Source organism: Penicillium chrysogenum, assembly GCF_028827035.1.
Source record: "Penicillium chrysogenum strain IBT 35668 chromosome Unknown utg000001l_segment0_segment0, whole genome shotgun sequence".
NCBI classification, from domain to species: domain Eukaryota; kingdom Fungi; phylum Ascomycota; class Eurotiomycetes; order Eurotiales; family Aspergillaceae; genus Penicillium; species Penicillium chrysogenum.
Window position 1 is genome coordinate 312,553 of NW_026622749.1, and position 23,994 is coordinate 336,546.

Sequence of the window (23,994 nt, forward strand, 5' to 3'; positions counted from 1 at the left end):
TCATATTGATTATCACTTGTATGGTATTTCCATGAATATTCAGAATGAATGTCCGGAGTTGGAGTACTGCGTCTGGGGTCCAGATATCCGGCACTAACACCCTTGTAAATATAAAACGTAGCCGCCGGCCCATCGACCGCAACGAAGTTGTTAATGAAGTAATGTGCATAACGCACAGAAAGTTCTCGACAATTGTATTAGCCATGAATATCCCGTTGCGCAGGCCGTGGAAGGCGTTCATTGTAGAGGATGAGCAGGGGCTCGTGGCGAAGAAAATGCCGAAAATAGAGAGTCCCAAATCAACCATCTAGATGGTCCGCGTATATCCTTTCTTTTTCTGAATGCCGAGCTCCCAGAGTGTACCCGCTATGGTGGTGAACAGGGACCACGCTGCGATATGCACTCCAGGGCAAACGTGCTGGCCAGCTGCGTAGGTGAAGTGATCGGGGGCATATGGATCCACAATGTTGATGTACTTTGCGGCGGACAGACCATGGTTCAGCTATCGCTCAGGCTGTAAAATTTCGCGGTCTGGATGGATGTCTGCGTTTCTATGGACCGCCCTGGATGATGGTGTTAGAGAAATGCAACCGCCGTCAAGATCGGATAGGACTTGGGGCAGACTTACTACCAGTTTATTCATAGGCCGCCAGTGGGAAGCTTTCTTTCATGATTGCTCGGATTTAGGGAAGATTCTGCTCGTCCTCCGAAGTTGGCAGGCGATCAGATCCGACTACCCAGTCGAGCTCTTTCTGGGCCATCTTTACTGCCTCCGGATTCAGAACCATAGCAAGTAGCCCGTTACAATGTCGAAGCCGTCGTCCCACTTCCACTGTCGATAGCCGTCTTCTCTGGAAGATTAAGATAGATGGTCTTATAGAAGCAGTCAGAGGCTGTGCCTTGGTCAACTCGCCTTTTAAGATCCTGCCATAGCCCCAAATACACCCGCAAGTCATGTTCGAATACCCGCTGCGCAAAGCCGTTCCAGTTTCCCGCTAGCCATTGGGGATGTGTTAAGGCTTGAGAGGCTTGACGACAGCATACGCGCCCGGGGCAGTTATTTTGGTCAAATTATCAAGGACGCTGTAGATGTTCTTGATCAGCGGATGGTACCATGGAGCCAGTCGATATCCGTATGTAACGCACATGATGATGCTGGGGAATATCGGCGATTATGCTGGTAGAAATTATCCGGAGTCTGAAACAGGTCGAACATCAACTGCAGCGATTCTATTGGAGATGCGATACAGATGGAAATCAAATGGGGAAAACACTGTGTGGATTGACTGACTCGCACGAGAAGAGGATATAGGTTCACAATAGAGATAAGGCCGATCTTACCTCCGAGTTTCAGATGGCCTCTGTCAGAAAGCAGCATAGAGAGTTTCTCGACTGTCATTCTGTTGGGACGGAAAGTAAAACTCATATTTTTGTAAGGTCAAGGACAGATGTCGACCTTTTGATATCTCCCTTCTGGTGGTACTATGCAGGATATATTTTCCGTATGTTCCCCACACCCCACCTGAATAGGGGAAGAGGTACATAAAACCAGCTTTAACTCTCAGGACGCAGTAGCATTGCGAACACATAGTGGTGCGAGTATCTTCGTTGACATGGAGACGATTGCTGATTTCCACCACCCTTCCTTGGGTATCGTGCGAGGTTGGACTTCGCCTTCCACCCGCCAATTTCTCGGTCTTCGTTATGCGACACTGACTGGGAAGTGGGCCGCCCCTGTCATTTTAGAGGGCGACCCCAACAAGATCGTGGATGCCACAACGATGGGGTAATGTCCCCTCTGTCTAAGTCATGCTGAGCAAGTGCTGATGATCACAGCCCCTCTGTCCCATCGCCATCAAACGGTATCGACATCGAGTTCAGTCACATTCAACAAACACTCCCAATTCCCGAGCTCCAGCAGTCCGACACTGAATGCCTCAATCTAAACATCACGACCCCAAAGGATATTCCAACCGGAGTCAACCTGCCGGTGATTGTCTTTATTCATGGAGGGGGATTTGCCATTGGCGCCAATTCCTGGCCTCAGTATGATTTCCGTCGTCTCGTTGAACTTTCAGTAAGGGAAGGACAGCCTGTAATTGGGGTGAACATTAAGTATGGCCAGTGTTCATCATAGTGATTCTCACTGACAGGTGTTCGCAGCTATCGCCTCGGGGCCCTCGGGTTCTTAACATCGAACGAGCTGGCTTCCCACGGATACAAATCGAACAATGGGCTCCATGACCAACGGGCTGCCCTTTTATGGATAAAAAAGCATATTTCCGGATTCGGCGGCAAGTCTGATCAGATCACACTTGTTGGTGAGAGCGCTGGTGGGGGTATGTTATATCCCTGTCTTCTATAAGAGCCTTGAGTTGACATTGGCGTTGTCGTTATAGTTTCCGCAACGCACCATCTTCAGTCGGAAGTGCCCTTGTTCAAACGGATGGTCAGCATGAGTGGCACGAACCTGCTCATGCAACCGCTTCCTGAGCAGGTAACCGAATGTACATACAAAGCCATTGTTGATCGCCTAGGCCTAGCCTCGCGGCCAGTTACTGAGCGAGTCAATGCGCTGGTGCAAATGGATACTCAAAAGCTGCTTCAGGCCAGTTCACCAAAGCATCCCCTACTTCCAGCAGCTGGAGGAGACCTGGGTCTCAAACCGCATACATACGCTGAAATTCATCAAGGCTCCTATGACTCGCTCGATATTCCAGGCCGCAAGTGGTGTGAAGAAATCATGATTGGCGACTGCCAGATGGATGTGAGATCCCTATCTAACTAAAAGCGAAGATACACTAACGAGCAACGAGGCAAGCATCCTTTCTACAATGCTAAATTACGAGGATGACAAGATTGCAGCCGCTTTTCGAGAATCCCTAACGCGATCATTGGGCTCGGCAGATCGAGCAAAAGAGGTCCTCACAGCATACACCATTACTGAGGATATGCACGGCGAAGACGCACTTAAATCGATTCTCCAGTTCGCAAACGATATCTCCTTTTTCATACCCGTCCTCAACTACGGGCACTGCTGGTCTGGGAATGCCTTTATTTACCACTTCAACGAGCCCAACTCCTGGGACGGTCCCTGGAAGGGCTATGCAACTCACCTCCTGGACGTTTCCTATCTGTTCCAGAACTATAATGAGGCGCTTTCAGAGCCTCAGCGTGCAGTTGCATCTCAGTTTGCGCGTGACTTGGTTGCGTTCTCTTGTGGACGTGCACCATGGCCCGTATTTAAATACGAGACGAAGGACTTCTATGCTCGAGTGTATGGGGGGCAAGGCACAGATAACTCAGGGCAAGTCGCCACCGTTCTGATACCACATACCCGTACGGAACGCAGTGAAACAATTTCCAATCTGATGCGGAGTATCCCAGCGGACGACTTGTCGAGGGCTTGGGGCAGCTTCATGGCCGGTCATTGAGAGACTTCCATAGTGATAGGCAACTAACACATAAATAGAAATATCGAAAATGTTCCCCGGTTTATAAAGATTCTATCCAATCAATATTCAAGCATGCCTTCACGATTAACTTCCGGTCTTGGGTTGGACCAGCACATCCTAATTGCCGCCCCCCGGCCTTCTTCCTTGGGCGCCTGGAGTCAGTATCCACCGCTAAGTCCACCTCCAATAATTTCTATGTAGATGAATCAGCGTGTCATAATATGTTATCTGATGGAAACCTGGTACCACAATCCATGGATAATCTCAGTTGTAGTATGCAACTCCGTAGCTAGAATGTCAAAAGTAAAGGGCCCCGATGGACATGACGAGAAGGCGTAATAAGCACTTCTGTATGGTATGTCCAGTGCAGTAGTCATGATTTTCTGGGTACAGCACCTTGTAAGCATATGTATTCAACCTAAGTATTGGGCTTTATCATCTACCTATATTTTTTTTCTCTGTGTTCGTACCGTTGCAAAACATCCCCACATGGTCGTGGGGTACCTCGTGAGCAGTGCAGCCTTCGCCTGTTCCTAGTATGGTAAGAGACGACTACATCTATGTTCATTGCCACATTCATATTTATGTGTAGGTCTGTTAGCCTTTGTGAGTTACTGGTATGTCATAAAGCATACTTCCCCCTGGGTATTATGCCTTTCGTTCCATGTAGGGACGTTCTCTTCATAACCGTACATACATTGCGCGATGGATGAGCCTCCCAAACCATTTAGTAAACAACCAGAAATATGCAAAAGGCACGTTTGTTCCATTTGTAACAAATCGTTCAAACGGCGTGGGCATTGTGCTCGCCATGAACGCACTCGTCGTCAGTGCCTGTCCCTTTCCGGTCGACATAACTGAAAGAAAACAGCTTACACCAATATGCAGATACGCGAGAGACGCCCTTCCCATGTAGGTATTGTCACAAAGCCTACCGTAGATTGTATGTATATTCGTATCGTCATCGATGCCTCGTGTCAGCTCCCTAAGGCTCGTCCATATCTAACAACCCGTTTACAGAGATACAGCCGTCCGCCACGAGAAAGCCGCCCATGAGAGACAATACTCTCCGAGGATTATACCTGATGAAGGTAGAATTGTATCGCCAACACCAAAAGACACATTGAGACACCCATATGGTCCCCACGCCGATCCACGAGGACCCAGCGAGGATGAATCGGGGAATAGAACCGCATCCCCAGTAATCGAGCGACCGGTGCCAATCTGCAGGCGTCATACGTGTCTCAGTGCGGACGAGAGAATCAGCCAAGCTCTCGCAATTCTGGATTTCACTACACTTCATTCAGAGGCTCTTTCTGCCAACCATTTGACAGTACAGCACCCGGAACCACTTCCAGAAACTGAGTTGACCCAGAGGGAAACGGTGTCTGGTAGTGACCGCAACTACAAGCGGGAGGGCTCAACATCATTTTGCAAATACGAAACACCAAATAGTGCCGGGAGTGAACTTGACTTCGCAGTTCCTACGGCCCCTTTCCAATCACCCACCACAAGGCAGCCCCGACATTGCAATTCCTCTTCTCAGCATGACGTTTCTCTCCCCTTGGGGGTGATGTTTGATCCACTGTGGAATCCGGCTATGGCCAGAAAAGCTGCTATCGCTGCGTATGAAATTGATTTGCATCGGGAAAGCCTGCGCGATCATGGGCTTCTTTGACCCGCGGCGGCTGGCTTGCCCTGCCACGAGCAGAATGGACTGAAGACCCCGGTCAATAGAGAGGGGGTTGGGATTATTTGCTTCTGGCTACATTCGCCCTTTGTGTTTGACCAATTAGAGTCTGATGCCTAATATTATCAACACACATTCTCGCAATTCCTGCCTTCTGGGATATTTAAGGTGCTGGCTATGTGCCAAGTAATTTGGGTGCGTGTCCTAGGTAGCAAGTGGTGAATGGGTCATGCTAGGCTCTGGTTCTTGCCATTCATGGTCTATGCTAATTTATCATTTCATTAAAAGCTTAGACTAACATTGATACAGGGCGTTGTTGGATGGTACCTAGGACGTTGGGGGTTTTACGCTCCCTTATGGATCTATGTTCTATCTCCACGACGACCGGTCGGCTGCAAAGGATATCCTGGTACGAATGAGAGCAATAAAGAGTCTGAGGCTCGAGTCCTGGCCCATGGCATCACTTGGATGCGGAATGGGAGATACGTACCGCTATGGGAATACAAGCCCCATCCTAGGGCGGGTGGTTATGTGTGTGTGTGTATGTTGAGTGAATTGCCCTTTGACCCCTAGCTATAAGGATCCAATGCTCATTGTCAAATTTTGGTACGAAGTTGAACACTTAATGTCAAGAATAGGGCCAGGTAGTCATATTGCTAAGTCAGTCCAATGCAAATCCACAATTAGCCACGATGGAGCAAATCTAGGCACTGTCGGTAGAACCGCGCAAGTCGAGATCAGACAAGAACTCCATGAAAGCAGTAATGCAATCATCGGACCTATTGGCGTAAATCTCATGCCCAGTCCCATGGATAATAACTAGCTTCGCCCCTTTCACCTGTCTCGCAATCTCCAGCTGCTCCTCCAGGCCAGTAGCCGCGCTCTTCGCCGGCGCAAGGATTAGTGTCGGCACTGAAATCTGCGACAGAAAGGGCCGTGCGTCTAACGACGAGAGAAACGCGGCATACCCTGCAAGTCCCTCGCTGGAACTTAGTGCCATGTTCGATATCCACCACGCTTCGTACGTAGGGTCTGTCGCTGAGAGTGCGCCCGGGAGCCGGGCAAGATGCTCTCCCCACCCTCTGGAGCCGAGTTTGCGACATGCCTCTGGCCAGCTAGAGTGGCCGAAGGAAAATAGCTCCAGAGCGGCAGGCGGCAGGTGGGTTGGGCTCGAACAGATGGTCAAACTGTGCAATCGATTTGGAAATTTTGCGGCGAATGCTTCCCCTAGCATGCCGGAGGTGCTCTCCCCAATGAAGTGTACTTTGTGAAGACCGAGTTGGTCAAGGGTGTCGGCCATTTCAGATAAGATTGTATCAAGGGTATAAGCGTAGTTGTCGCTCGGCCTCGGAGTGGATGACTCTCCATGGCCTCTAGTGTCTCGTCGAATCACCCGATATGAGCGAGCGAGGGACGGAATCCAATGGTACCAGAACGCGGAATGTCGTGCAAAGCCACCCTGAATGAGGACCGTCTGTGGCTTTACCCAGGGATCAGTGTAGTCATCCACGATTAGGTGCGTGGTCTGCCCGCTTGGGTGCTTAAGAAGACGCGAGATAGAGTTAACAGAGGGTTGCATTTTTGGTTGAAAAATGTTTGTCATAAAAAAAATAGAAGACAGAGGATAAGTTAGAGTGGTGTGTATTAAGTGAGTAGCTGGCACCAGCTATAGATCCCCAGAGCTAGGCAGGTGCAGATAAACATTTCACTGCGAATGGGGTATACCCCACACAACTTCTTCAGTACACAAGCCTCAACAATCCTGTCAAGTGTTATTGGATTGGATTGCTAAGCTTTAGTTAATACCGTGAGACTTCGGTATTGCCAAAAAGGTTCCAATACTGCTTTACTTCCTATAACCTCCTAGATGTAGGAATCTCTTGTATTTTTATAAAGCTTTCTCACTAATTGACCTTTACCACGAGACAGAAAGGTTGGTGTGGCCGCTATTTTCGCAGAGACCGTCTTTCTGAAAGCCGAGAGGTGGGATTTGACACGCCAAGGGAGAGGTGCTGCAAGCTTGCCATTGCATCAAGGGATATATATTTTGCAGTCCTTTTAGTGCCCCTTTCGATGCAAGAGAAGTGGTGATAAGGCGAAAGATACCGGACGTAGCGAAAGATACCAGAATTCCAGCAGTAAGCAAAGCCATCATTCAGAACTAGATATCGCCTTATTTTGATGATTGAAAGGCGTCTTGTGGAGGGGGCCACCGTACTTTCAGTATCCGTAAAACGGCTTCGTTCACCCCACATAGTTCACCCCCACCCAAACAGACCTATCGTTCGTGAACTTGCGGAGCAAAGGGGATATAATTTGCGTTTTTCATCAAAGTCATTCCTATCTCTCCATAGAGAGCTAAAGGAGAATGACGACCCATACACTCCCGCCTCCTTCTACCGGACAGAACTACGTCGTCGTGACCCCGATCAATGGCGGCGAAATCACACTCCCCGAACGGTCATTTGTTTCTCCAAGTGATCCAAAGGCGGTGGTTACTGTTCCATCATTGTGCTTTCTGATAACACACCCCGGTGTTGAGGGTCAACGCAGACCCGGGTACCTACTCTTCGACCTAGGTCTCCGTGCCCATGCGGATAACTATACGAAACAGCAGAAATCCCATTTGGAATCGCGTGCCCCTTATCAACTTGGCCCTGGAGTTGCTCAATCTCTACGGGATGGTGGGCTGGCTCCAACTGATATTGGTACCGTCATCCTCAGTCACCTCCACTATGACCATCACGGCGACCCAGCAGACTTCCCTAGCGCACAGTTTTTTGTCGGACCCGGCTCCCTCGACCTCCTTCAGAATGGACTTGGGCTTACCGCTTCTCATCAATTCTTTGATCCAAACCTATTCCATGACGTTTCACGCGTGGTCGAGCTTCCGAGCCTCAGAACATCTGCTTGGAAACCGCTTGGTCCGTTCGAGGCAACGCTTGACTTGTTGAATGATCAATCTATCTACATTGTCGATGCACCAGGCCATCTTCCTGGTCATGTCAATCTTCTCTGTCGCCTCGGAGACCGTCAGTGGGTCTATCTAGGGGGGGATAGTTGTCATGATCTACGACTGCTTAGTGGGGAGCGAGAGATTGCTACATGGGTGGATGTGCATGGAGACACAAACTGCATACACCTAGACAGGGCGCGAGCAAAAGAGACTCTTTCGAATATTAGGAGGCTGCAACAGATGGATGAGACACAAGTAGAGGTTGTCATGGCGCATGATGTGCAGTGGTGGAAGAAAAACCAACATCGAGCCTTCCCAGTGTCTCGTTAGGGGGATCTTGGGTGAATTGTACGTCCACCAGAGCGATAATAAGAAATAATATATGTGTCATCAAAGCTTAAATTCCTATTACTGTGACATGGTTGTGGGAGTGCAACCCGCCGTGGAGGAACTTTCCATTGAGGGAGTAAAACTCAAGTTCATGATCAAGCTAGCCTACTTTGGTAATCCTAGTTTCTCCTTCCAGTCCTCGACGCCACCAATTCGGCGAAATACGACTCGTGAATCTCGATCTCGACATGCCACATCCTCGCTCGCCTCGTTATACACAGCCAGCCCGGGCTCCCCAAGACGCAGCTGAGCTCCAACCCTTTTGGCCATCTCAACGGCAAGATTGAAATCCTTTTTCATCAACTGCACTTTGAATCCACCCTGATAGTCCTTGCTAGCTGGAGCATTTGGGCAAACTCCTGGCACAGGGTTCCACTTGTCATTGATCGTGCTCTGTGCCGTGCTTTTCGTGAAAACCCTAGCTAGCACCGATGGGTCCATCCCCGACTTGATACCGATATTTAATGCTTCCGCTGTAGCAATGGCAATAAGACCGGAGCAATAGTTATTGCAGAGCTTTGCCGTCAATCCAAGGGAGAATCCGCCACAAGGGAAGATAGACGACCCCATCGCACCTAGCAGCTCTTTCAATAGTGGCAGCTTTGGATCGTCCTCATTGCAGCCCAGCATAAAGGTCAAGGTCCCAGAGGCGGCCCCGAGAGACCCTCCAGACACAGGAGCATCGTAGAAGGATGCCGTCGTAGATTTCCTCCGTAGGGCCTCGTTGACGTGAATTGAAGTTTTTGCGTCAATTGTGGAACAGTCAATAAATATCTTATTTTCTACCGCCGTAGATAACACTCCGTTGTCTTCGTCAAGGTAAACGGCCCGTACGTGCCTTCCTTCTGGGACAATTGTGAAGAGGACATCCTATAATTATAGTCAGTCACGCGTCTTCATCACCACGGAATCGGTAGACTTTACCGATTTTTCTGCAACGTCACGAGCACTCGAGCAAATGGAGATCAGATTGGGAGCCTCTTGTTTGAAATTGTCCAGAACTTGGCTAGACACATCGTACACATGCAGTCTTGTTCCCGTTTCAAGTCTATTCAGCAGGTTGAGGGCCATGGGATATCCCATGACACCCAGACCAATGAACCCAAGTGCAGGTGGTGACATTGTCTTGATAGAACTCTCTATATCAACGGGGTTGCGATAATATCGTGTGCCCTTTGGAGTTGGGGGCATATAAAGGCGCTGGTGCGCCCAGCAGGTGGGGGAATTTGCATGTGGGGGAATTAGGGTACTGAGTGTGGTAGCATGCTTTCCGCCCAATGACATAGAGATATAATAGGCGAAAGTCTCCCCTTGGAGACAGAAAATTGCAGGCAGAAACCGCATTTTCGGCCACCTCCATCTACTGAGCAACTCAAAGCAATGGCCGACAAAACCCCTCCTTCTCTCGACGACGCCCATAAACGGCTTTTCGACGAGGGCCTAAGGATCCGGTACGAAGTCGCGGGCAAGCCCTACGTGGACCGATCCTTATCTTCCGCTTCTTTCTTCACCAAGCCTATGCAAGAGTTAGTCACCGAAGCATGCTGGGGCTCCATATGGTCAAGACCTGGTCTTGATCGCAAGCAGAGGTCGTTGCTGAACATCGGGATGCTATGCGCACTCAACCGAGGTGCTGAGTTAGCAGTCCATGTACGTGGCGGTGTTAATAATGGGTTAACTGAGATGGAGATTCGGGAGGCACTACTCCAAGTGGCTATTTATGTTGGTATGCCTGCTGGGCTGGAGGGATTCCGTATTGCCGAGAAGGTGTTACGTGAGATACAGGAGGAAAAGGCTCAACCCAGCCAGTGAACGTGAGAATCCATTTACTCTTTTTGGTTGTCTTTCTTATCTTTCTGACTAAGCCTTGACGTCGAATAGCCTCTACATACCTGGTTTACTCGGGATCACGGCGGGAAGATTAGCTATGCCTATGCATCACAGCTTTCACATCTGACCGGAATGGATCTTCTGCGGTATGTTAACGTCTGGTCAAAGGTACTGGTGCCTTTGAACAAAGCAAATAACAATAACTAAATTTCGGCTGGCGTTCGGCTATTACATTGACAGAGTAGCGGACAAAGAGTACTAGAGGGACCACGCGGACTCAGCAGAAAAGATACAAAATGACGAATGTGATAGGATCTACAATGTAAACGAGATCATGAAAGGCTGTACAAAATGGCATTGTACTGTGCAACAGAGCTATGTAAAGTGTAGGAAAGGAAGAAGAGTGAACTACATACATGGAGAGAGATCATGCAACACTAGTAAAATTTAACAGAATGAACCAATATTAACATGGCTAGAGTAGTTACAGCTTCGTGGTCGATGATGGGGGGGTTACTCCGTTACCCTCAGACCACGTCCTATTTCCAGTGAGTTCCCAGCCCCTTCCTCTGTATCTTGCGGGCCAGATGCCACTCCGCCCTGGTGCCAGGATTCCGTTTGGATCCAGACAGTCCTTCAGCTTTTCGTTGAATTTCATGAGCGCATTATCGTTCCAGGAGTAAGTTCCTGCAACTTGATCACTCAAGAGTAAATGAGTACGATACTCACCATACCCCTTCTCCGCAGCTTCGTCAATGAGGAATCTCATTACCTCCAGTGCTTTGGAGCGCTGCTTGGGGTCGTCCCGGTCATACACACACTCCACAATCAGATGGAGTTCGCGTAATCCAACGACAAAGTCAAGGAAAAAGTCCAGCCCAGATGCAATCCAGTGTTTCTTGGCCATCTGCCACAATCGCAGCGCATCGACACCACGAGTAGGCGCCACGGGACTAAAAGCGACATGTCCGCCATTAGGTCACCAGTTCACCCAAGCAAGCTCTTCCAGGTCTGGCTCCCCACTTGCAATCTTGTCGCGAGACCAGAAGTAATCGCTAGGTGGTAACACCTCAGGGTCAATCCGTCTTGCACCAGGAACTTTCATAAATTCGCGGTGGATGATATCAAGCTTCAACTGGCGTGTTTCCTTGGGCCCGTAGCATGTACCGAAATATAACCAGGTGCATGCACCATAAGGGTGGTCTTTCAGGTACTCGTTCATTTTCTCACGAGGGAAAGCCCCTTCACCTTCATAAAATTCCGATCGAGGTTTTCCCGATAGGGCGAGAACCTGCAACGCATGACGGATGTTTGCCGCATTCTCAAGGATCATAGAAATTCGTAGAGGGCGTACTATTTCCACAAGTTGCTCTAAATCCTCTTCTTTCTCGAAGGTATACAGCTGGAGTAGAAACGTTAATATAAGACTTTTAACGCAATTACTGACCCACTCACAAAGCTTTCGTGGCCACCTGGATTCGGCATCAAACCAAATCCCATCTTAGTGACAATACCGTAGTTTGATTGCGAGAATATGCCACTGGAAAGGTATATCAGAAAAATCCGATCAGCAAAACTTTCCGGGTTGAACGTACTCGATGAAAGGACCAAAGCCGTAAGGAAACACCTGCCAAGTGTTATTTCCTGGTAGGGCGCCCATCCCTGTCCGGACCACCTCGCCGGTCGGCGTGACGACCTCGAGGCCGGAATGCATTGCCCAATGGTCTCCGTACGGTGTGTACCCAACCCCATGGTCAAGGGCATTCCCTAGTACGGAGCCACCTCCTAGGTCAGGAACGTCAATCCAGAGGTGCTTGTAGCCACGCCTCTGCACTTCTTCATATAGTGCGTAATAGGATACACCTGGTTCGACCAGGCAGGTACTATCGTCGGGGTTGATATCGAGAATCTTGTTCATGCGCTTCCCGAGGTCGATCACGACAGCCCCACGCACGCGTGGCGCCGCTCCGCCATAACCAACTAAGGACAATTTCTGGTTAGGGGGTGACTATCACGTTGGGGAGGATTCAAAGTCGACATACAGTTTCGGCCCATTGAAATGGGATGCAAAGGAATGAGATACTTGTTTGCCCAATGGACGATTTTCTGTACATCATCCGTACAACCCGGATAGACCACCGCAGAAGCCACTAGGTCTTCCCCGTCTGTGATAGCCATTCCGTCATGTGTATTTGGAGCTAATTCAAACGATCTCAGTTAAAATATGATCGCTGCCTTTACAGGAACGGTCACTTACGCTCCATGTACCTGTCTAATGTCTTAGTATTCTGTTTATAGATTGTCTTGTCTGGGGTATAGGTATCTTACCAGCCATCATCGAGAGGTTTATCATTAACTTCGACGTTTTCATTGCCCAACTGGTTTGATAGTTCGTCAATAGCGAAGAAAAACCGCGATCGCTCAATTCCTTGTGGTATCACGGGCAAACATTGTCTAGGCCGGAGGCGCTTGGTCGCAATATCTTGTATGAGACCTTTTGCGCGATGCGCTTTATGCAACAGGCGCACTGGTACACCATTGTGCTTCTGTTCGAGCGTGGGAATGGAACTTGGGTTATCAGACGACATGATGTAAATGGTTCGAGCTCGTAAGATTCGACTACACGTAAAAAAAATCCGAATTGGTGGACGGCCCTTATATATTCAAGCTTCCGAAACGGAACGGGGACAAAGGTTTTCCATACTTAATCCCACTCTTCCAGATCTAGCTCGCTAACAGATGATATGTTCATTGCCCTTGAAATCACCCCATACCCCACGTGTCATAAATGCACACAATTCTCGGTCTCAGAGGTGGGGTATCTCGTCTTTGGCCAGATGGCTACCTTCACCCCACATTTACCACCACTTACTTGTATCACCGTCATCTGTTGAAGGCCAAACCTCATTATCAAGGTATCTGCTATTAAGAAGACCTCAGGTTTCAAAATCTTCACATCTCTTAAAATGTCTGTTCCAGTTGCCGTCGTCACCGGCGCGTCGTCGGGCATGGGACTTGCCGTGACGAAACACCTGGTTGCAAAAGGATGGCGAGTCGCCATGGCCGATCTCGATAAAGAAACCGGACGAAGGCTTGCAACCGAGATTGGAGACCAAGTGCTCTTTTGCCACACCGATGTTTCTTCGTACTCGCAACAAGCAAATTTATTCAAAGAGGCCTTCTCGTGGGGAGGGAAGAGGCTAGATCTTTTCGCCGCGAATGCCGGCATTGCTGACACCCAATTTCTCCAACAAAATGAATACTCTTATGACGAAAATGGGTTGCCACTGCCCCTGAATCTCAAAGCCTTGGATGTGAACCTCGACGCGGTCATACAGGGGATTTGGCTCTTCAAACACTACGCCCTGCAAAGCAAAATTATTGGCGGGAAAGTCGTCATTACGTCGTCATGCGCAGGGCTATATCCTATGGAAACGAATCCCATTTACACGGCCTCCAAGCATGCTCTGGTCGGGCTTGCGAGGGCACTGGGACCGGTCCTCCATAGGCAAAATATCCAGGTAAATGCCATTTGTCCAGCCTTTGTACCGACTGCTCTATGTCCGAAAGACATGCTAGATCGCTTTCCGAATGAGCATATCACTCCAATGTCGACCGTTATCAAAGCATATGATACCTTACTCGGAGACAACACCATCTACGGGCAGATTGTGGAGCTTAGTTTGGATCAGCTGTATTTCCGCACCAAGCCCGACTATCCGAACGAAAGTCAACGCTGGTTGGGAGAAGAGTCCGCTAGCTTCTGGGAAGAGGCTTACAGGGCAGCTCCGTTGTGATGTTTTGATTATTAGAGATACGGCAAAGGAGAAGAAGGTCACAGCGAATCTTCATCTTTCGTCAGCACCAACCCGAATTTCGTTGCTGAGGACAAGCAGGAGGGCAAGTTCTTTGTCATGCTTCCGAGAGGTCAATCTGCGTATATAGTCTCAAAGCGATACTCGCATCCACATTCCATACGGCTTTGGACTGGCTCTTGACGTCAGTGAATATTGAATGGCAGCCCAACATCATCACGCGCCCGCCTTTTCCTGTTTCATAGAGTATCACAAGCTATGGGCCTATGCAGAACACCGAGATAATATAGACATGTAGACAGATATGAGCTCTGGCCACGCAGATATGCGCAAAGCCAGCCCCAGGACGCATATTGTCCTGAAATTGAATGTTGCCCGTGCTATGTATAAAGGACACAGAGGGTAGTGCACTTTGGGTGTCAGATCCACCACCTGCTTGGATCAATGGCTCTAAAATTTGTTCGAAGTCAAAAGTCTGACGGCTGCTCACTTTCCAAGGAAGAAGATAGGTGAGAAGGTATCGATGGTATTGATACAGCCACAATACATACTGTACGCCAGGTCAGAATGGGGTACAACTACCAGCTGTTGAACTGGGCACTTGAAAGTACATATTCCTTTGACGCTAGGTATCTAGCCACAATGTGGTGCTCTTGTATAACCTAAATTCCATCCTTCGAACTGTACCACCATGCCCGCACGAGCTTTCCAAAACTCCACATAGGAACGGTTGTGAGGCAAAATGCAGCCTGTATACCGCCTATGCAGTAGAACATCTTGGCGGGACCCCATTCGACAATCCATGTATTAAGGAAGACTGTGGTAGTTAGAATTGAACTCGAAGGGTTAGCGAATTGGATAACCTACATGAGAACCCAAAAAATAGAAAGTTCTTGACGACCATGGTAATAATGAAGATTTCAATGTTCATGTCCCGGTAGGAGTCAACAATGTAAGTCCCGACAGCGGTCATGATGAACTGGAGACTTGCCGCACTGATTCCCCATAAGGTTGACATTATAACAGGGCCCTTGCCTGCCTCAGCGAGATATCCAAAAGGGAAATATCCAATGGCGGATGTGATAATTGCAGGAATAATGAGCATCAGACGGAATTCTGGCTCGTAAACGCCTTTATTCCTGCGTGATGCCCACTCGATAATAGGGTCAGACATGGCACCCGCCGCGATTGACCCAAGTAAGCCGCCAACTGCGGGCCCGGCAGACATATAGCCAAGCTCCGCAGTATCGAGCAGATAAGGGGGAGCAGAAAAAATCTGAGCAATCAGGAGGTTGACAGCGACAAGCCACAACGTGGGGAAGGATATCAAGAGGACGGCCCAAATGACGGCCGGGTTGGCGAGGACAATGAATGGTTCAATAAGGAGCCGCCAGAGAGATTTCGATGTGTACTCGCCAGACCAGGGAGTTAATAGTCGCGTAATCGATTTTCGAGGAAGTAAAGAGCTGGTATGACGAGTAATAGTGTCGCAAGCCTCTCTGGCGTCCTCGACTTGGTCTGCATCTGCTCGTGTACTCTTCGCATCATTGGTATCCAAATTCTAAGATCGGTCAGAAAGGTCATTGAATGAAGGTTCAGCGTCTGTAGCAACCTACATCTTCTGGAGTCAGGTCTGTGTTATAGACCGTCTTGCGGACGTAAGCTGTCTCCCATCCAAAGAGAAGCGCCAACACCAGAGCAATCCCGAGAAAGACAGCCAGTAGCCAGAATACCCACCGCCATCCAAGACTCATTGAAATCTTCCCGGCAAGAACGGGCGGAAGATTGGAAATACCGACGATGCATGTTGTCATGACAGCAACACGGAGACCGCGCTCATGAACGTAGTAGAGATCCCCTATGATTGAAAATATGACGGACTCAAACACGGCAACCGATAGACCTTGGAGGATACGAGCGCCAAGGAGCGAGTCGTAAGAGGTGGCATATCCTCCCCAGATAGTGCCACCAAGGGCGCAGGCCAACGAAAACAGAAAGATCAAGCGTTTGCCATACTTGTTGGCGACGGCTGAGATGAAGATACCAGAAGCCCCAGTTGCGCAAAGACTATAGCCCGTCAGGAGAGAGATTTTTGTGAACGAGACGTTGAAGAGAAGCGATAGTTCGAGCGTCAGAGACGACAGGATCGGCCCTATACTGCATGGCAGGAAGTGAACATTCAGCCAAGCTCTGACAATTATGTGCCCCTCAGCTGAAGACGTACCCTCCGACAATAAGCAGCGTGCAGTAGCCGTAAAGAAGCGCGACCAGGTCTCGCACCCAAAGCGGCCAATTCAAGGGATCGTTTTGGTCGTCCGAAGGCTGTGGCACTAGGATGATTGTTTTACCGCGATGTTTGGTCGTCTTAACGTTGTGAAAGACAGTGTGGTCATCATTGGACTCGCTTAGCAAGACAGTCCCCGCCACCTGCTGCCGAGACCGAGTTTCAAATATTCCCCAAGCCATTATGATAGATGAGGAAAGTGTGGTTGTTTCGAAAATCGGGAGGTGTAGGTGGTGTAGACCTGGATACACTTGAGGGGGATTATTGACCCTATATATATATATACTGCAATTCAACAGGCCAAGGGTGGCGACATACCTATAAAATATTCTGGCGGCGTCGCGTAATATCAACAGGCCGGTGTTCTCTTCGACTACCAATGCATCTAACTCCAAGGACTCAAGGTCCCATTGGTCATGTGCAGACGTAAGGTTTCAGCAAGGCGGATTAGATTGTCCCAAGTACGATAGTGGATGTTGACAGATCTGTGGGGTAATAAGCTCAACTTACGAAGTTCTACTGGGGTAACCAGTCAAATAATCCGGGGTACATGCACAAGTTCTTAGCTCTGTGATTCGCTAAGCCTTGTCTGAGCGTTCAAGGGCATCTCTCGGCGATAGAGTTTGAATCCTTATGGGGCTCCGCTATAATTTGCCGAGTACGCTATCCCAGGCAGTAATAATAGTTCAATCACTCTCTGCGTATCCCCACTTGACACGGCACACAACGTTTTGCCATGGTCTGTTCATCTTCGAACAGCACGACAGTTAACAAAAATAAAAACATACAACAGTGAGGATTCGCTGGTGGTCACCCACCCAACTACTAACTCACCGGCGTGTGGCTTGAGTACGGCTGAGCGGACGGGAAGCCCTATTTTCCACACCCTATGGTCGTATGTATCAGGCTGATTGTAACAAAGGACTATAGGTGTGATTACTATACATCGATACAACCCGTCGATCCACCTATACTTGTTGTTCTCTTCAAAGGTTTAGCGTTCCCCAATTTCTGATAGGACGTGACCCCACATCACTGCTCCACTTTTTGTTTAAAGAGTAAATTCAGGGTGACGACTAGTTTTCGCACGCGAAAACCTGCGGCACCGTACTTCGATGCCAGACGATAGAAAGGATTAGGTATAGATGGACCAGACGATACCCATGGAAATCGGGACCTGTATGTAAGCAGAACCGTCGTTAGCTTCCTTACAAATTGTGTGCAACGCAAGACTTGACCAGTCCAACATCGGACCCAGTGGGATCAATGCGTGCTCAAACTTAGTTGCAAATTTCCAACCATCCCAGAGATCAAATCAGCAAGCTAAGATTGCCAACCCATACCTGGTCAGGATGGCAAGTGAAATTATGTGGGGTTATGGCTTAAAAGTCGGATACAGTCAACTCTCGCTTATGGCACACACCAGTGACCCCACCATCGAACAAATTCTGTGTGCCAAAGGTAAGTGCATAGCGCTAACTAAATTTGATCGGATTTTTAGACGGTGGCGGTATTACGAGCCATTCGAAAGGAACGGATGAATTCGGTGCCTACTGTATGAGAGTATCGAAGCTAAGGAGAGAAGAGAAGGGAAAATCCAAGATCATGAGAGACGCGTGTACATAACACTCCGATAACAGACGCCAACGCTTAGCATCGTGATTCGGATTACCAGTTTGGAATCAATCGCAACATACAGGAAACTTCACCTCACGCAGACTAAATTTAGGGTTACACGGGATTCGGGCGAAGCATGGAGTTGTGATATTCAACCTGGAAGATACTCAATATCCTGGTGCCGGTGTCTCGTATGAGTGATTGTTAGTTATGGCAGGCAGGAAGATGCCTGTTTTGTCAGGTTTCAGGCTTCAGTTGTTTGCTAGCAGTTGGCATATTAGCCAGTCTCACCTAGTCAGAGAATTCGACCTTCTTCTCTCTCTCTCCCCCCCTTCTGGCCTGTGCCAGACCAGTGATTTATGTTCCCAATGGTAACAATCTTGATGGCTTGGTACTCAGCAATGCCGTGCTTGCTCCCTTCAAGCCTATAGTCAGCCTATAGTCACTCTCCTTGGTGCCCCCAAATGGCGATTCCGCCGCAGCCACCTTTCCCGTGTCCACGCCGTATATGCCAACCTGCATCTTCTGCGCAGTTCGCATCATCAGGCCGATGTCCTTTGAGTATAAATACCCGGCCAGGCCAAACTCCGTGTTATTCGCCAACCTTGCGACTTCCTCTTCACTCTCAGAGGCAAAAATCGGCACGAGGGGCCCGAAAGTCGCGTCTTTTGCTACCGCCATGTCTACCGTTGCCCCGGTCAACACAGTGGGCCGGGTAAAGAACCCATTACCAAGTCCCTTTGGAGCAGTTCCTGTTGAGGTTACGAAACTGGAGATGGAGAGAAAATCGTGAAGAAGAAGAGGGGTGATGATGCACGTAGAGAAAGGGGGCGGTATATGAAGCCACCGAAACTGACAAGCGAGACAAACTAGGCAAATGCTCAGTCTGCACACAGACAAACGCATACCCTGCACGCATCGCATGTATGCATGCATGTCAACAGTTCCTCCGCTTCGCATCTCAGCACCCTTGCTAACAGCATCAAGAATATGCTCCTCCGCCTTCTGCACCACAGCTCTGATGATCAATGGGCCCTAGGGAGATATTCCGTCAAGGCCAGGTCCACACTTGAGCTCTTCAACCTCCTTAACAAACCTCCTTGAAAACTCCTCAACAACAACACTCTGCACGTAAAGCCGATTTGCGCAGACGCAAGTCTGTCCCAAGCAGTGAAACTTGGAAAACATAGCCCCCTCAACAGTAAGTCCAGATCTGCATCCTCCAACACAGCAATTGGCACATACCCTCCGAACACAAGACTAACCTTTTTCGCTGTCCCTGCAGCCAACTTCGCCAATGCCCTCCCGACCCCTGTCGAATCCGTGAAACTTACCTTCCGGATTAACCTCCAACTCAGAAGCAACACCTTGGTCCTTCCTCGCGACAAGCTGGATTACCTTCCTAGGGAACCCAGCCTCAATGGCCAGCTTGGTCAAAGAAAGTGCCATACAGGGTGTTTCAGAAGGGGGCTTGACAACAACAGCACATCCTGCCACCAATGTAGGCGCAATCCTAGTTATCATGATCGCAGGAAAATTCCAGGGCGTTATAATCTCGCACGCACCGACTGGCTCCTTGGGCGTCATGACCACGGTATCTGGTGCCCAAGACGTGATCACGAGGTATCGTCGCCTTCACCCATTCTCCGCCAATAAAGGCCGAGTTCTGAACGAACAGGCTGCATTTGTTTAATTCGATGAAGGCCTCGGCGGAAGGCATTTTGGAGCATATACTGCAATAACAGGTACCTAATGAAAAAAAGGGAGGGAATAGAAGAGGGTGAATGGCTCTTTATTTTCACTTCTGTGTTCTTCAATGTCGAACGGCCAGGGGCTCGGTATGTGAATAGCCAGTATATCCCGTCCACTGTTTTTCGGCTTTGTCGTGCCATTCCCCTACTCGTATGGATTTTGGGGTAACATGACAATTGGGCAAGGTGCAGGTGCTCGGAGAGGATCCCCAGTCTTGGCTCCCCACATGTCCCACCCCATATACGTTGAAAATACCACTGCCCAGTTTGACCACGCCTGGACACTAAGAAAACTCCCACATCCGAGAAATCATCTACGGTACGGGAACCTATCGATTTCTTGATACTCCCGATTTGCTGCTCCCCGACCAAAGTCGTAATTGACGTGCCAAACAGGTGAAGTCCCAGGCAGTCTAGAACCAATCAGGGAAATCCAAGTTTTGATAGATCTAGTGATCTCTAGGGAAGAAGGAGGACACATGAAAATTTGAGGCCTCTTATAGGCTAAACAAACGGCGCAGGGCCTGTCAAGCAAGGAATCTGCCGAAGGCCAATCTCCGTCTCCATCACATATACATTGTGGCAGTGAATACCGACAGCAATCATTGAGACCCTACGCTTCTCTCTGCAGTCTAACACGGCACTCAACATTGGTTTGCTTAACGAACCACACATTCTGCGTTTCTAAGGGTGCCTTAGAATCGACCAACTCAAAGTCAAACCGTCTCACGAGCTCAGGAACCAATTTGCCAATTTCCATCAAGCTGATATTCTTGCCGATACAGGTTCGTGCCCCGGCGCCGAACTGACACGAACGGCAGTGGTTAACTCTAGGTCTAGAAGGGATGTAGGTAGGAGTAGGAAGATCAAGGAAACTCACAGCAAGGAAATTACGGTCCATTTCCGAGGACCGGGCTGGGTCCTCTAACCACCTTTCTGGGCGGTACGATGCCGTGTCGGGACCAAACACCGACTCGTTCTGATGGATAACCCATGCGTTCACACCGACAATTTCCTAAACAGGTTCGATCTTAGTATGCGTAGGGGTTGATATGAATGGCGACGAGAGTTTCAATCAACCTACACCTTCAGGAAAGAATCTGCCAGATAGAGTGGCACCACCCTTTGGGACGACCCGAGCAAGAGGGAGCCCGGTTGCAGGATGTAAACGCAGTGCCTCTTTGATGCAGGCTTGGAGATATGGTAGATTCTGAGACTCTTGGAAAGTTATAGCAGGTGAAGACAGCTTGCCCTGCTTGTCGGCTAGTTTGATTTCTTCGCGTAGCTAGAGTTAGGGTCATTAGCATGCTATATTAGACAAAGGCGAAGTAAGGTACCTTTTGATGGATACTTGGATGTTTGGATAAGTTGTATAGAAGCGCTGTAAGCGAGATGGAGGTTGTGTCGGAACCTGCCCCGACATTGGTGATACAGGTAGTGAAGATGTCCGCCAAGCTAATCTTTTCCGGATTTTGCGCGTGCATCTTTAAAAGCTTCTCCAGGAAACTGTCAGAGGAGGGCAGGTTACTCGCCTTCGCCGAAGAATTGGCTTGGCCTTCTGCAATATGATGCGATGTGAAGGCTTGCAGGTGCCCCATCCCTCGGGATGGAAGAAGAGCGACGATCTTGGCCAGGAATGGATGCCACTCCGCATAAACGCCAACGTTGGCAGCATATATAAGGTAAGCGTGGAGGGCAGCAATCAACGAGTTCTGATCTGTACCGCTATCGAGGAATCCGAATCTCTTATTGACCTGGGCTCGCTATTAGCATTTCTGTTTCCCGGATATGCATTTGGTGGTTCATCCTACAGTAATAAGCCCAATCACATCAAAGGCATAGTACTGCATCCATTGTTGCAGGTTTAATGGGCGACCAGATTCCGCAAACCCTATGAGCTTCTGTATCAACAGGGCAGAACACTCCACTACGCAGGACTCCATCTGTACAAGACTGGTCATGCTGTACAGCGATGCGACTTTTCGTCGATTGGCACTATGGCGTCGCGGATCCCTATCCGTGAACAGGTCATGGGATTCGGGATTCGGATTCCCACTGGCGTCGTACCATGCTGCCTGAGTGTACATGGTTATCATATGGTCTGGACAAGGCCATTGACTCCAAGCAAGATACATACCTTGATAAACGTTGAGGAATGTGAGTAGATTGTGCGAAGGACCTTAGGATCGTCAAGGCTATATTGCCGGGGAGCTATCCGGACAATTGGTCCTGTAAACCAACACAAGGTATAAGCGCCGACTCAACCTCCACAGGGAAGATAGGCCCATACCGTAGACTCGATGGAGGTCGATATTCGTTTTCTCAAAGTCTCCCTTGCTGATTGCACGCAGGTACCAAATTCGAGAAAATCTAGCCCCTAGAGGACCTGGGATGTCTCGAAGGGGATCCAGTAATAAATTTATAACGTATGCGAGGATCCAAATAACAACGACTACCCCTACAGCCATTATTAGGCTCGAGGAGACTTCGGTATGGATTCGATTTATCATTTTGACTCAAGTTTCTAGGGTTGGGAACCAGCGCAGGCGACTACTTGAGGGGATTATATCTGGCGGCCTGACTTGTAGATCCCCGCAAACATATCGGGGATGGACTTGCGGGGAAATACATCCCATAGCCGGGGTACTTGTCTGCTTCTACAGGAGTCACCATCTCAACAATCCCCCGATGTCTGGGACCCTGGCTTTCTGGTTATTTCTCCGTTGCGTTACCCCACATCGTACGGTAATCCTACTTAGTAACAAGTGCCGGCCTCCCGGCAATTTCGATTTCCCCACACTCGACTGAATCCGTCGGAGTGGATCATTCTAGCCTTGGCAGTCTGGACCGACGACCTCCGAGGACAGGCAGTACCTAGCGGCTATTTAGAAAATGTAATTCTCCTTCGGGAAATTCATGTGGTATGTACTTCAAAGTCACCGCCTGATTAACTGACAGTGTACGGCATAGTCACCAGAGAGATGGGATTCATGCTGTTGAAGAAAGACCATTCATTATGCGAGTTACTATGGGATCAAATCTGGATGGTGATAAATACGATATATCAGAAGGCGAAGAAACTGAGAAAGCCTAAGGTGAGAATCAAGGTCTGGATGAGTATGAAGATAATCTCGCAAGTCAGAATCCAGACGCTTCCGATAAGGTACGTCGATATAATGCTGGAGAGCTACGCAGTGTTCGAATTCGGGACGCTAGTCCACGAGGAACTTTCGATGAAAGCGATTCGGCCCGGAAACGCCACTCCCGTCGACGACAGGGGATACTAAACCTGACATTTTTTTTTCTCCTCGTTGTTTCTTTTTTCAACGAGCAGGCCTCACAGTTTCATTTGACTATATCTTGTTTACAGTATGTTTAGTTTAGCTTACAGATTGCCAGATTCAAACTTAGCTTCTCAATGATCGCGCCCTCCCCTTTTTCCTATCCCATATAGTTAAGCATTGGTAACTCAGGTGTGGACAACCCTAGGTACTTAAGAACCAATGAAATGTAATATCTACAGTCTAAAATTGCCTAATTAATATAACGAAAGTCCGGATTTGACAATCTGGTCGGACATAATTGATAGTTAAGCAAAACACAGTGAAAAAGGCACATGTTTCAACGGTAAAAGGACCGGGTAATCTGTGTAGCACCTTGCTTCTCTTCTTGCAGATTTAAAACTTCGAGTAAGTATATCTTGGCATCTGTACACAGCCACGGAAGAGGTCTGTTAATTGAGACTATATTACCCTACTTCCCAATCCCATTTTCAAACACGTATATTTATGATTTCCAAAAGCCAGACCGTGTCGCTCTTCGTCATCACCATTGATATCATTTCCGCCTACTAGCCGCCTTCGGAGAGCACCACTTATTTTCTTTCACCGTGAACATCATTGATACAGGGGCAGTATATGATAAGCGTTCCCCCTGCAAATGTATATGCGCTTGAAGAGATTGACACGTTGGGATACGGAGTACTCCGTGGCTAATTCCTACTTCACACTTAGACCGAAGACAAGGTAAAACTTAAACCCTGGCATAAACCCTCAATGACGCGTCGCGACGATCAGAATCTGTACTCCGTAGACGACTTCACGACCTGAAGGCAATTCTAGGTCCATGGACATTGCTTGGATATTATTGGTTTTCTTCTTTTGTCCCCACAGACCCTGGTTCTGCATTTTATTGCGATCGGCACGG

At 48.8% G+C, this 23,994-nt stretch overlaps 12 protein-coding genes across 12 annotated transcripts; 4 read left to right on the forward strand and 8 right to left on the reverse strand.

Annotated features, from left to right (window-relative positions):
- Positions 1-307: 307 nt before the first annotated feature.
- On the reverse strand, positions 308-643 carry N7489_000133 (uncharacterized protein; the record flags this gene model as incomplete). Its single annotated transcript, XM_056705889.1, has 2 exons — positions 308-502; positions 560-643. 2 exons carry the CDS (start codon positions 641-643, stop codon positions 308-310), a joined length of 279 nt encoding a protein of 92 aa, XP_056570191.1.
- Positions 644-801: 158 nt separating this feature from the next.
- N7489_000134 (uncharacterized protein) lies at positions 802-1,399 on the reverse strand (the record flags this gene model as incomplete). The annotated part of the gene is made up of 2 exons (XM_056705890.1): positions 802-995; positions 1,342-1,399. The coding sequence occupies 2 exons, from the start codon at positions 1,397-1,399 to the stop codon at positions 802-804; spliced, it is 252 nt and encodes an 83-aa protein (XP_056570192.1).
- Positions 1,400-1,613: 214 nt separating this feature from the next.
- Positions 1,614-3,434, forward strand: N7489_000135 (uncharacterized protein; the record flags this gene model as incomplete). Its single annotated transcript, XM_056705891.1, has 5 exons — positions 1,614-1,786; positions 1,837-2,115; positions 2,164-2,339; positions 2,400-2,730; positions 2,792-3,434. The coding sequence occupies 5 exons, from the start codon at positions 1,614-1,616 to the stop codon at positions 3,432-3,434; spliced, it is 1,602 nt and encodes a 533-aa protein (XP_056570193.1).
- Positions 3,435-5,848: 2,414 nt separating this feature from the next.
- On the reverse strand, positions 5,849-6,724 carry N7489_000136 (alpha/beta fold hydrolase; the record flags this gene model as incomplete). Its single annotated transcript, XM_056705892.1, has 1 exon — positions 5,849-6,724. One exon carries the CDS (start codon positions 6,722-6,724, stop codon positions 5,849-5,851), a length of 876 nt encoding a protein of 291 aa, XP_056570194.1.
- A 789-nt stretch (positions 6,725-7,513) lies between these two features.
- On the forward strand, positions 7,514-8,431 carry N7489_000137 (MBL fold metallo-hydrolase; the record flags this gene model as incomplete). The annotated part of the gene is made up of 1 exon (XM_056705893.1): positions 7,514-8,431. One exon carries the CDS (start codon positions 7,514-7,516, stop codon positions 8,429-8,431), a length of 918 nt encoding a protein of 305 aa, XP_056570195.1.
- A 165-nt stretch (positions 8,432-8,596) lies between these two features.
- N7489_000138 (putative 3-hydroxyisobutyrate dehydrogenase) lies at positions 8,597-9,613 on the reverse strand (the record flags this gene model as incomplete). The annotated part of the gene is made up of 2 exons (XM_056705894.1): positions 8,597-9,361; positions 9,416-9,613. The coding sequence occupies 2 exons, from the start codon at positions 9,611-9,613 to the stop codon at positions 8,597-8,599; spliced, it is 963 nt and encodes a 320-aa protein (XP_056570196.1).
- A 258-nt stretch (positions 9,614-9,871) lies between these two features.
- N7489_000139 (uncharacterized protein) lies at positions 9,872-10,303 on the forward strand (the record flags this gene model as incomplete). The annotated part of the gene is made up of 1 exon (XM_056705895.1): positions 9,872-10,303. One exon carries the CDS (start codon positions 9,872-9,874, stop codon positions 10,301-10,303), a length of 432 nt encoding a protein of 143 aa, XP_056570197.1.
- A 535-nt stretch (positions 10,304-10,838) lies between these two features.
- Positions 10,839-12,909, reverse strand: N7489_000140 (FAD-binding oxidoreductase; the record flags this gene model as incomplete). Its single annotated transcript, XM_056705896.1, has 7 exons — positions 10,839-11,274; positions 11,305-11,723; positions 11,777-11,861; positions 11,917-12,301; positions 12,364-12,519; positions 12,579-12,589; positions 12,650-12,909. Coding segments are annotated over 7 exons (1,752 nt in total), but the record flags the coding sequence as incomplete, so codon positions are not given.
- A 378-nt stretch (positions 12,910-13,287) lies between these two features.
- N7489_000141 (15-hydroxyprostaglandin dehydrogenase (NAD(+))) lies at positions 13,288-14,118 on the forward strand (the record flags this gene model as incomplete). The annotated part of the gene is made up of 1 exon (XM_056705897.1): positions 13,288-14,118. The coding sequence occupies one exon, from the start codon at positions 13,288-13,290 to the stop codon at positions 14,116-14,118; it is 831 nt and encodes a 276-aa protein (XP_056570199.1).
- Positions 14,119-14,798: 680 nt separating this feature from the next.
- Positions 14,799-16,602, reverse strand: N7489_000142 (putative MFS transporter (Hol1); the record flags this gene model as incomplete). The annotated part of the gene is made up of 4 exons (XM_056705898.1): positions 14,799-14,953; positions 15,004-15,697; positions 15,753-16,293; positions 16,361-16,602. The coding sequence occupies 4 exons, from the start codon at positions 16,600-16,602 to the stop codon at positions 14,799-14,801; spliced, it is 1,632 nt and encodes a 543-aa protein (XP_056570200.1).
- A 1,792-nt stretch (positions 16,603-18,394) lies between these two features.
- On the reverse strand, positions 18,395-19,757 carry N7489_000143 (Aldehyde/histidinol dehydrogenase; the record flags this gene model as incomplete). The annotated part of the gene is made up of 3 exons (XM_056705899.1): positions 18,395-18,789; positions 19,372-19,550; positions 19,603-19,757. The coding sequence occupies 3 exons, from the start codon at positions 19,755-19,757 to the stop codon at positions 18,395-18,397; spliced, it is 729 nt and encodes a 242-aa protein (XP_056570201.1).
- A 644-nt stretch (positions 19,758-20,401) lies between these two features.
- N7489_000144 (cytochrome P450) lies at positions 20,402-22,256 on the reverse strand (the record flags this gene model as incomplete). The annotated part of the gene is made up of 7 exons (XM_056705900.1): positions 20,402-20,593; positions 20,669-20,803; positions 20,873-21,073; positions 21,126-21,542; positions 21,600-21,863; positions 21,926-22,017; positions 22,079-22,256. 7 exons carry the CDS (start codon positions 22,254-22,256, stop codon positions 20,402-20,404), a joined length of 1,479 nt encoding a protein of 492 aa, XP_056570202.1.
- Positions 22,257-23,994: the final 1,738 nt, after the last annotated feature.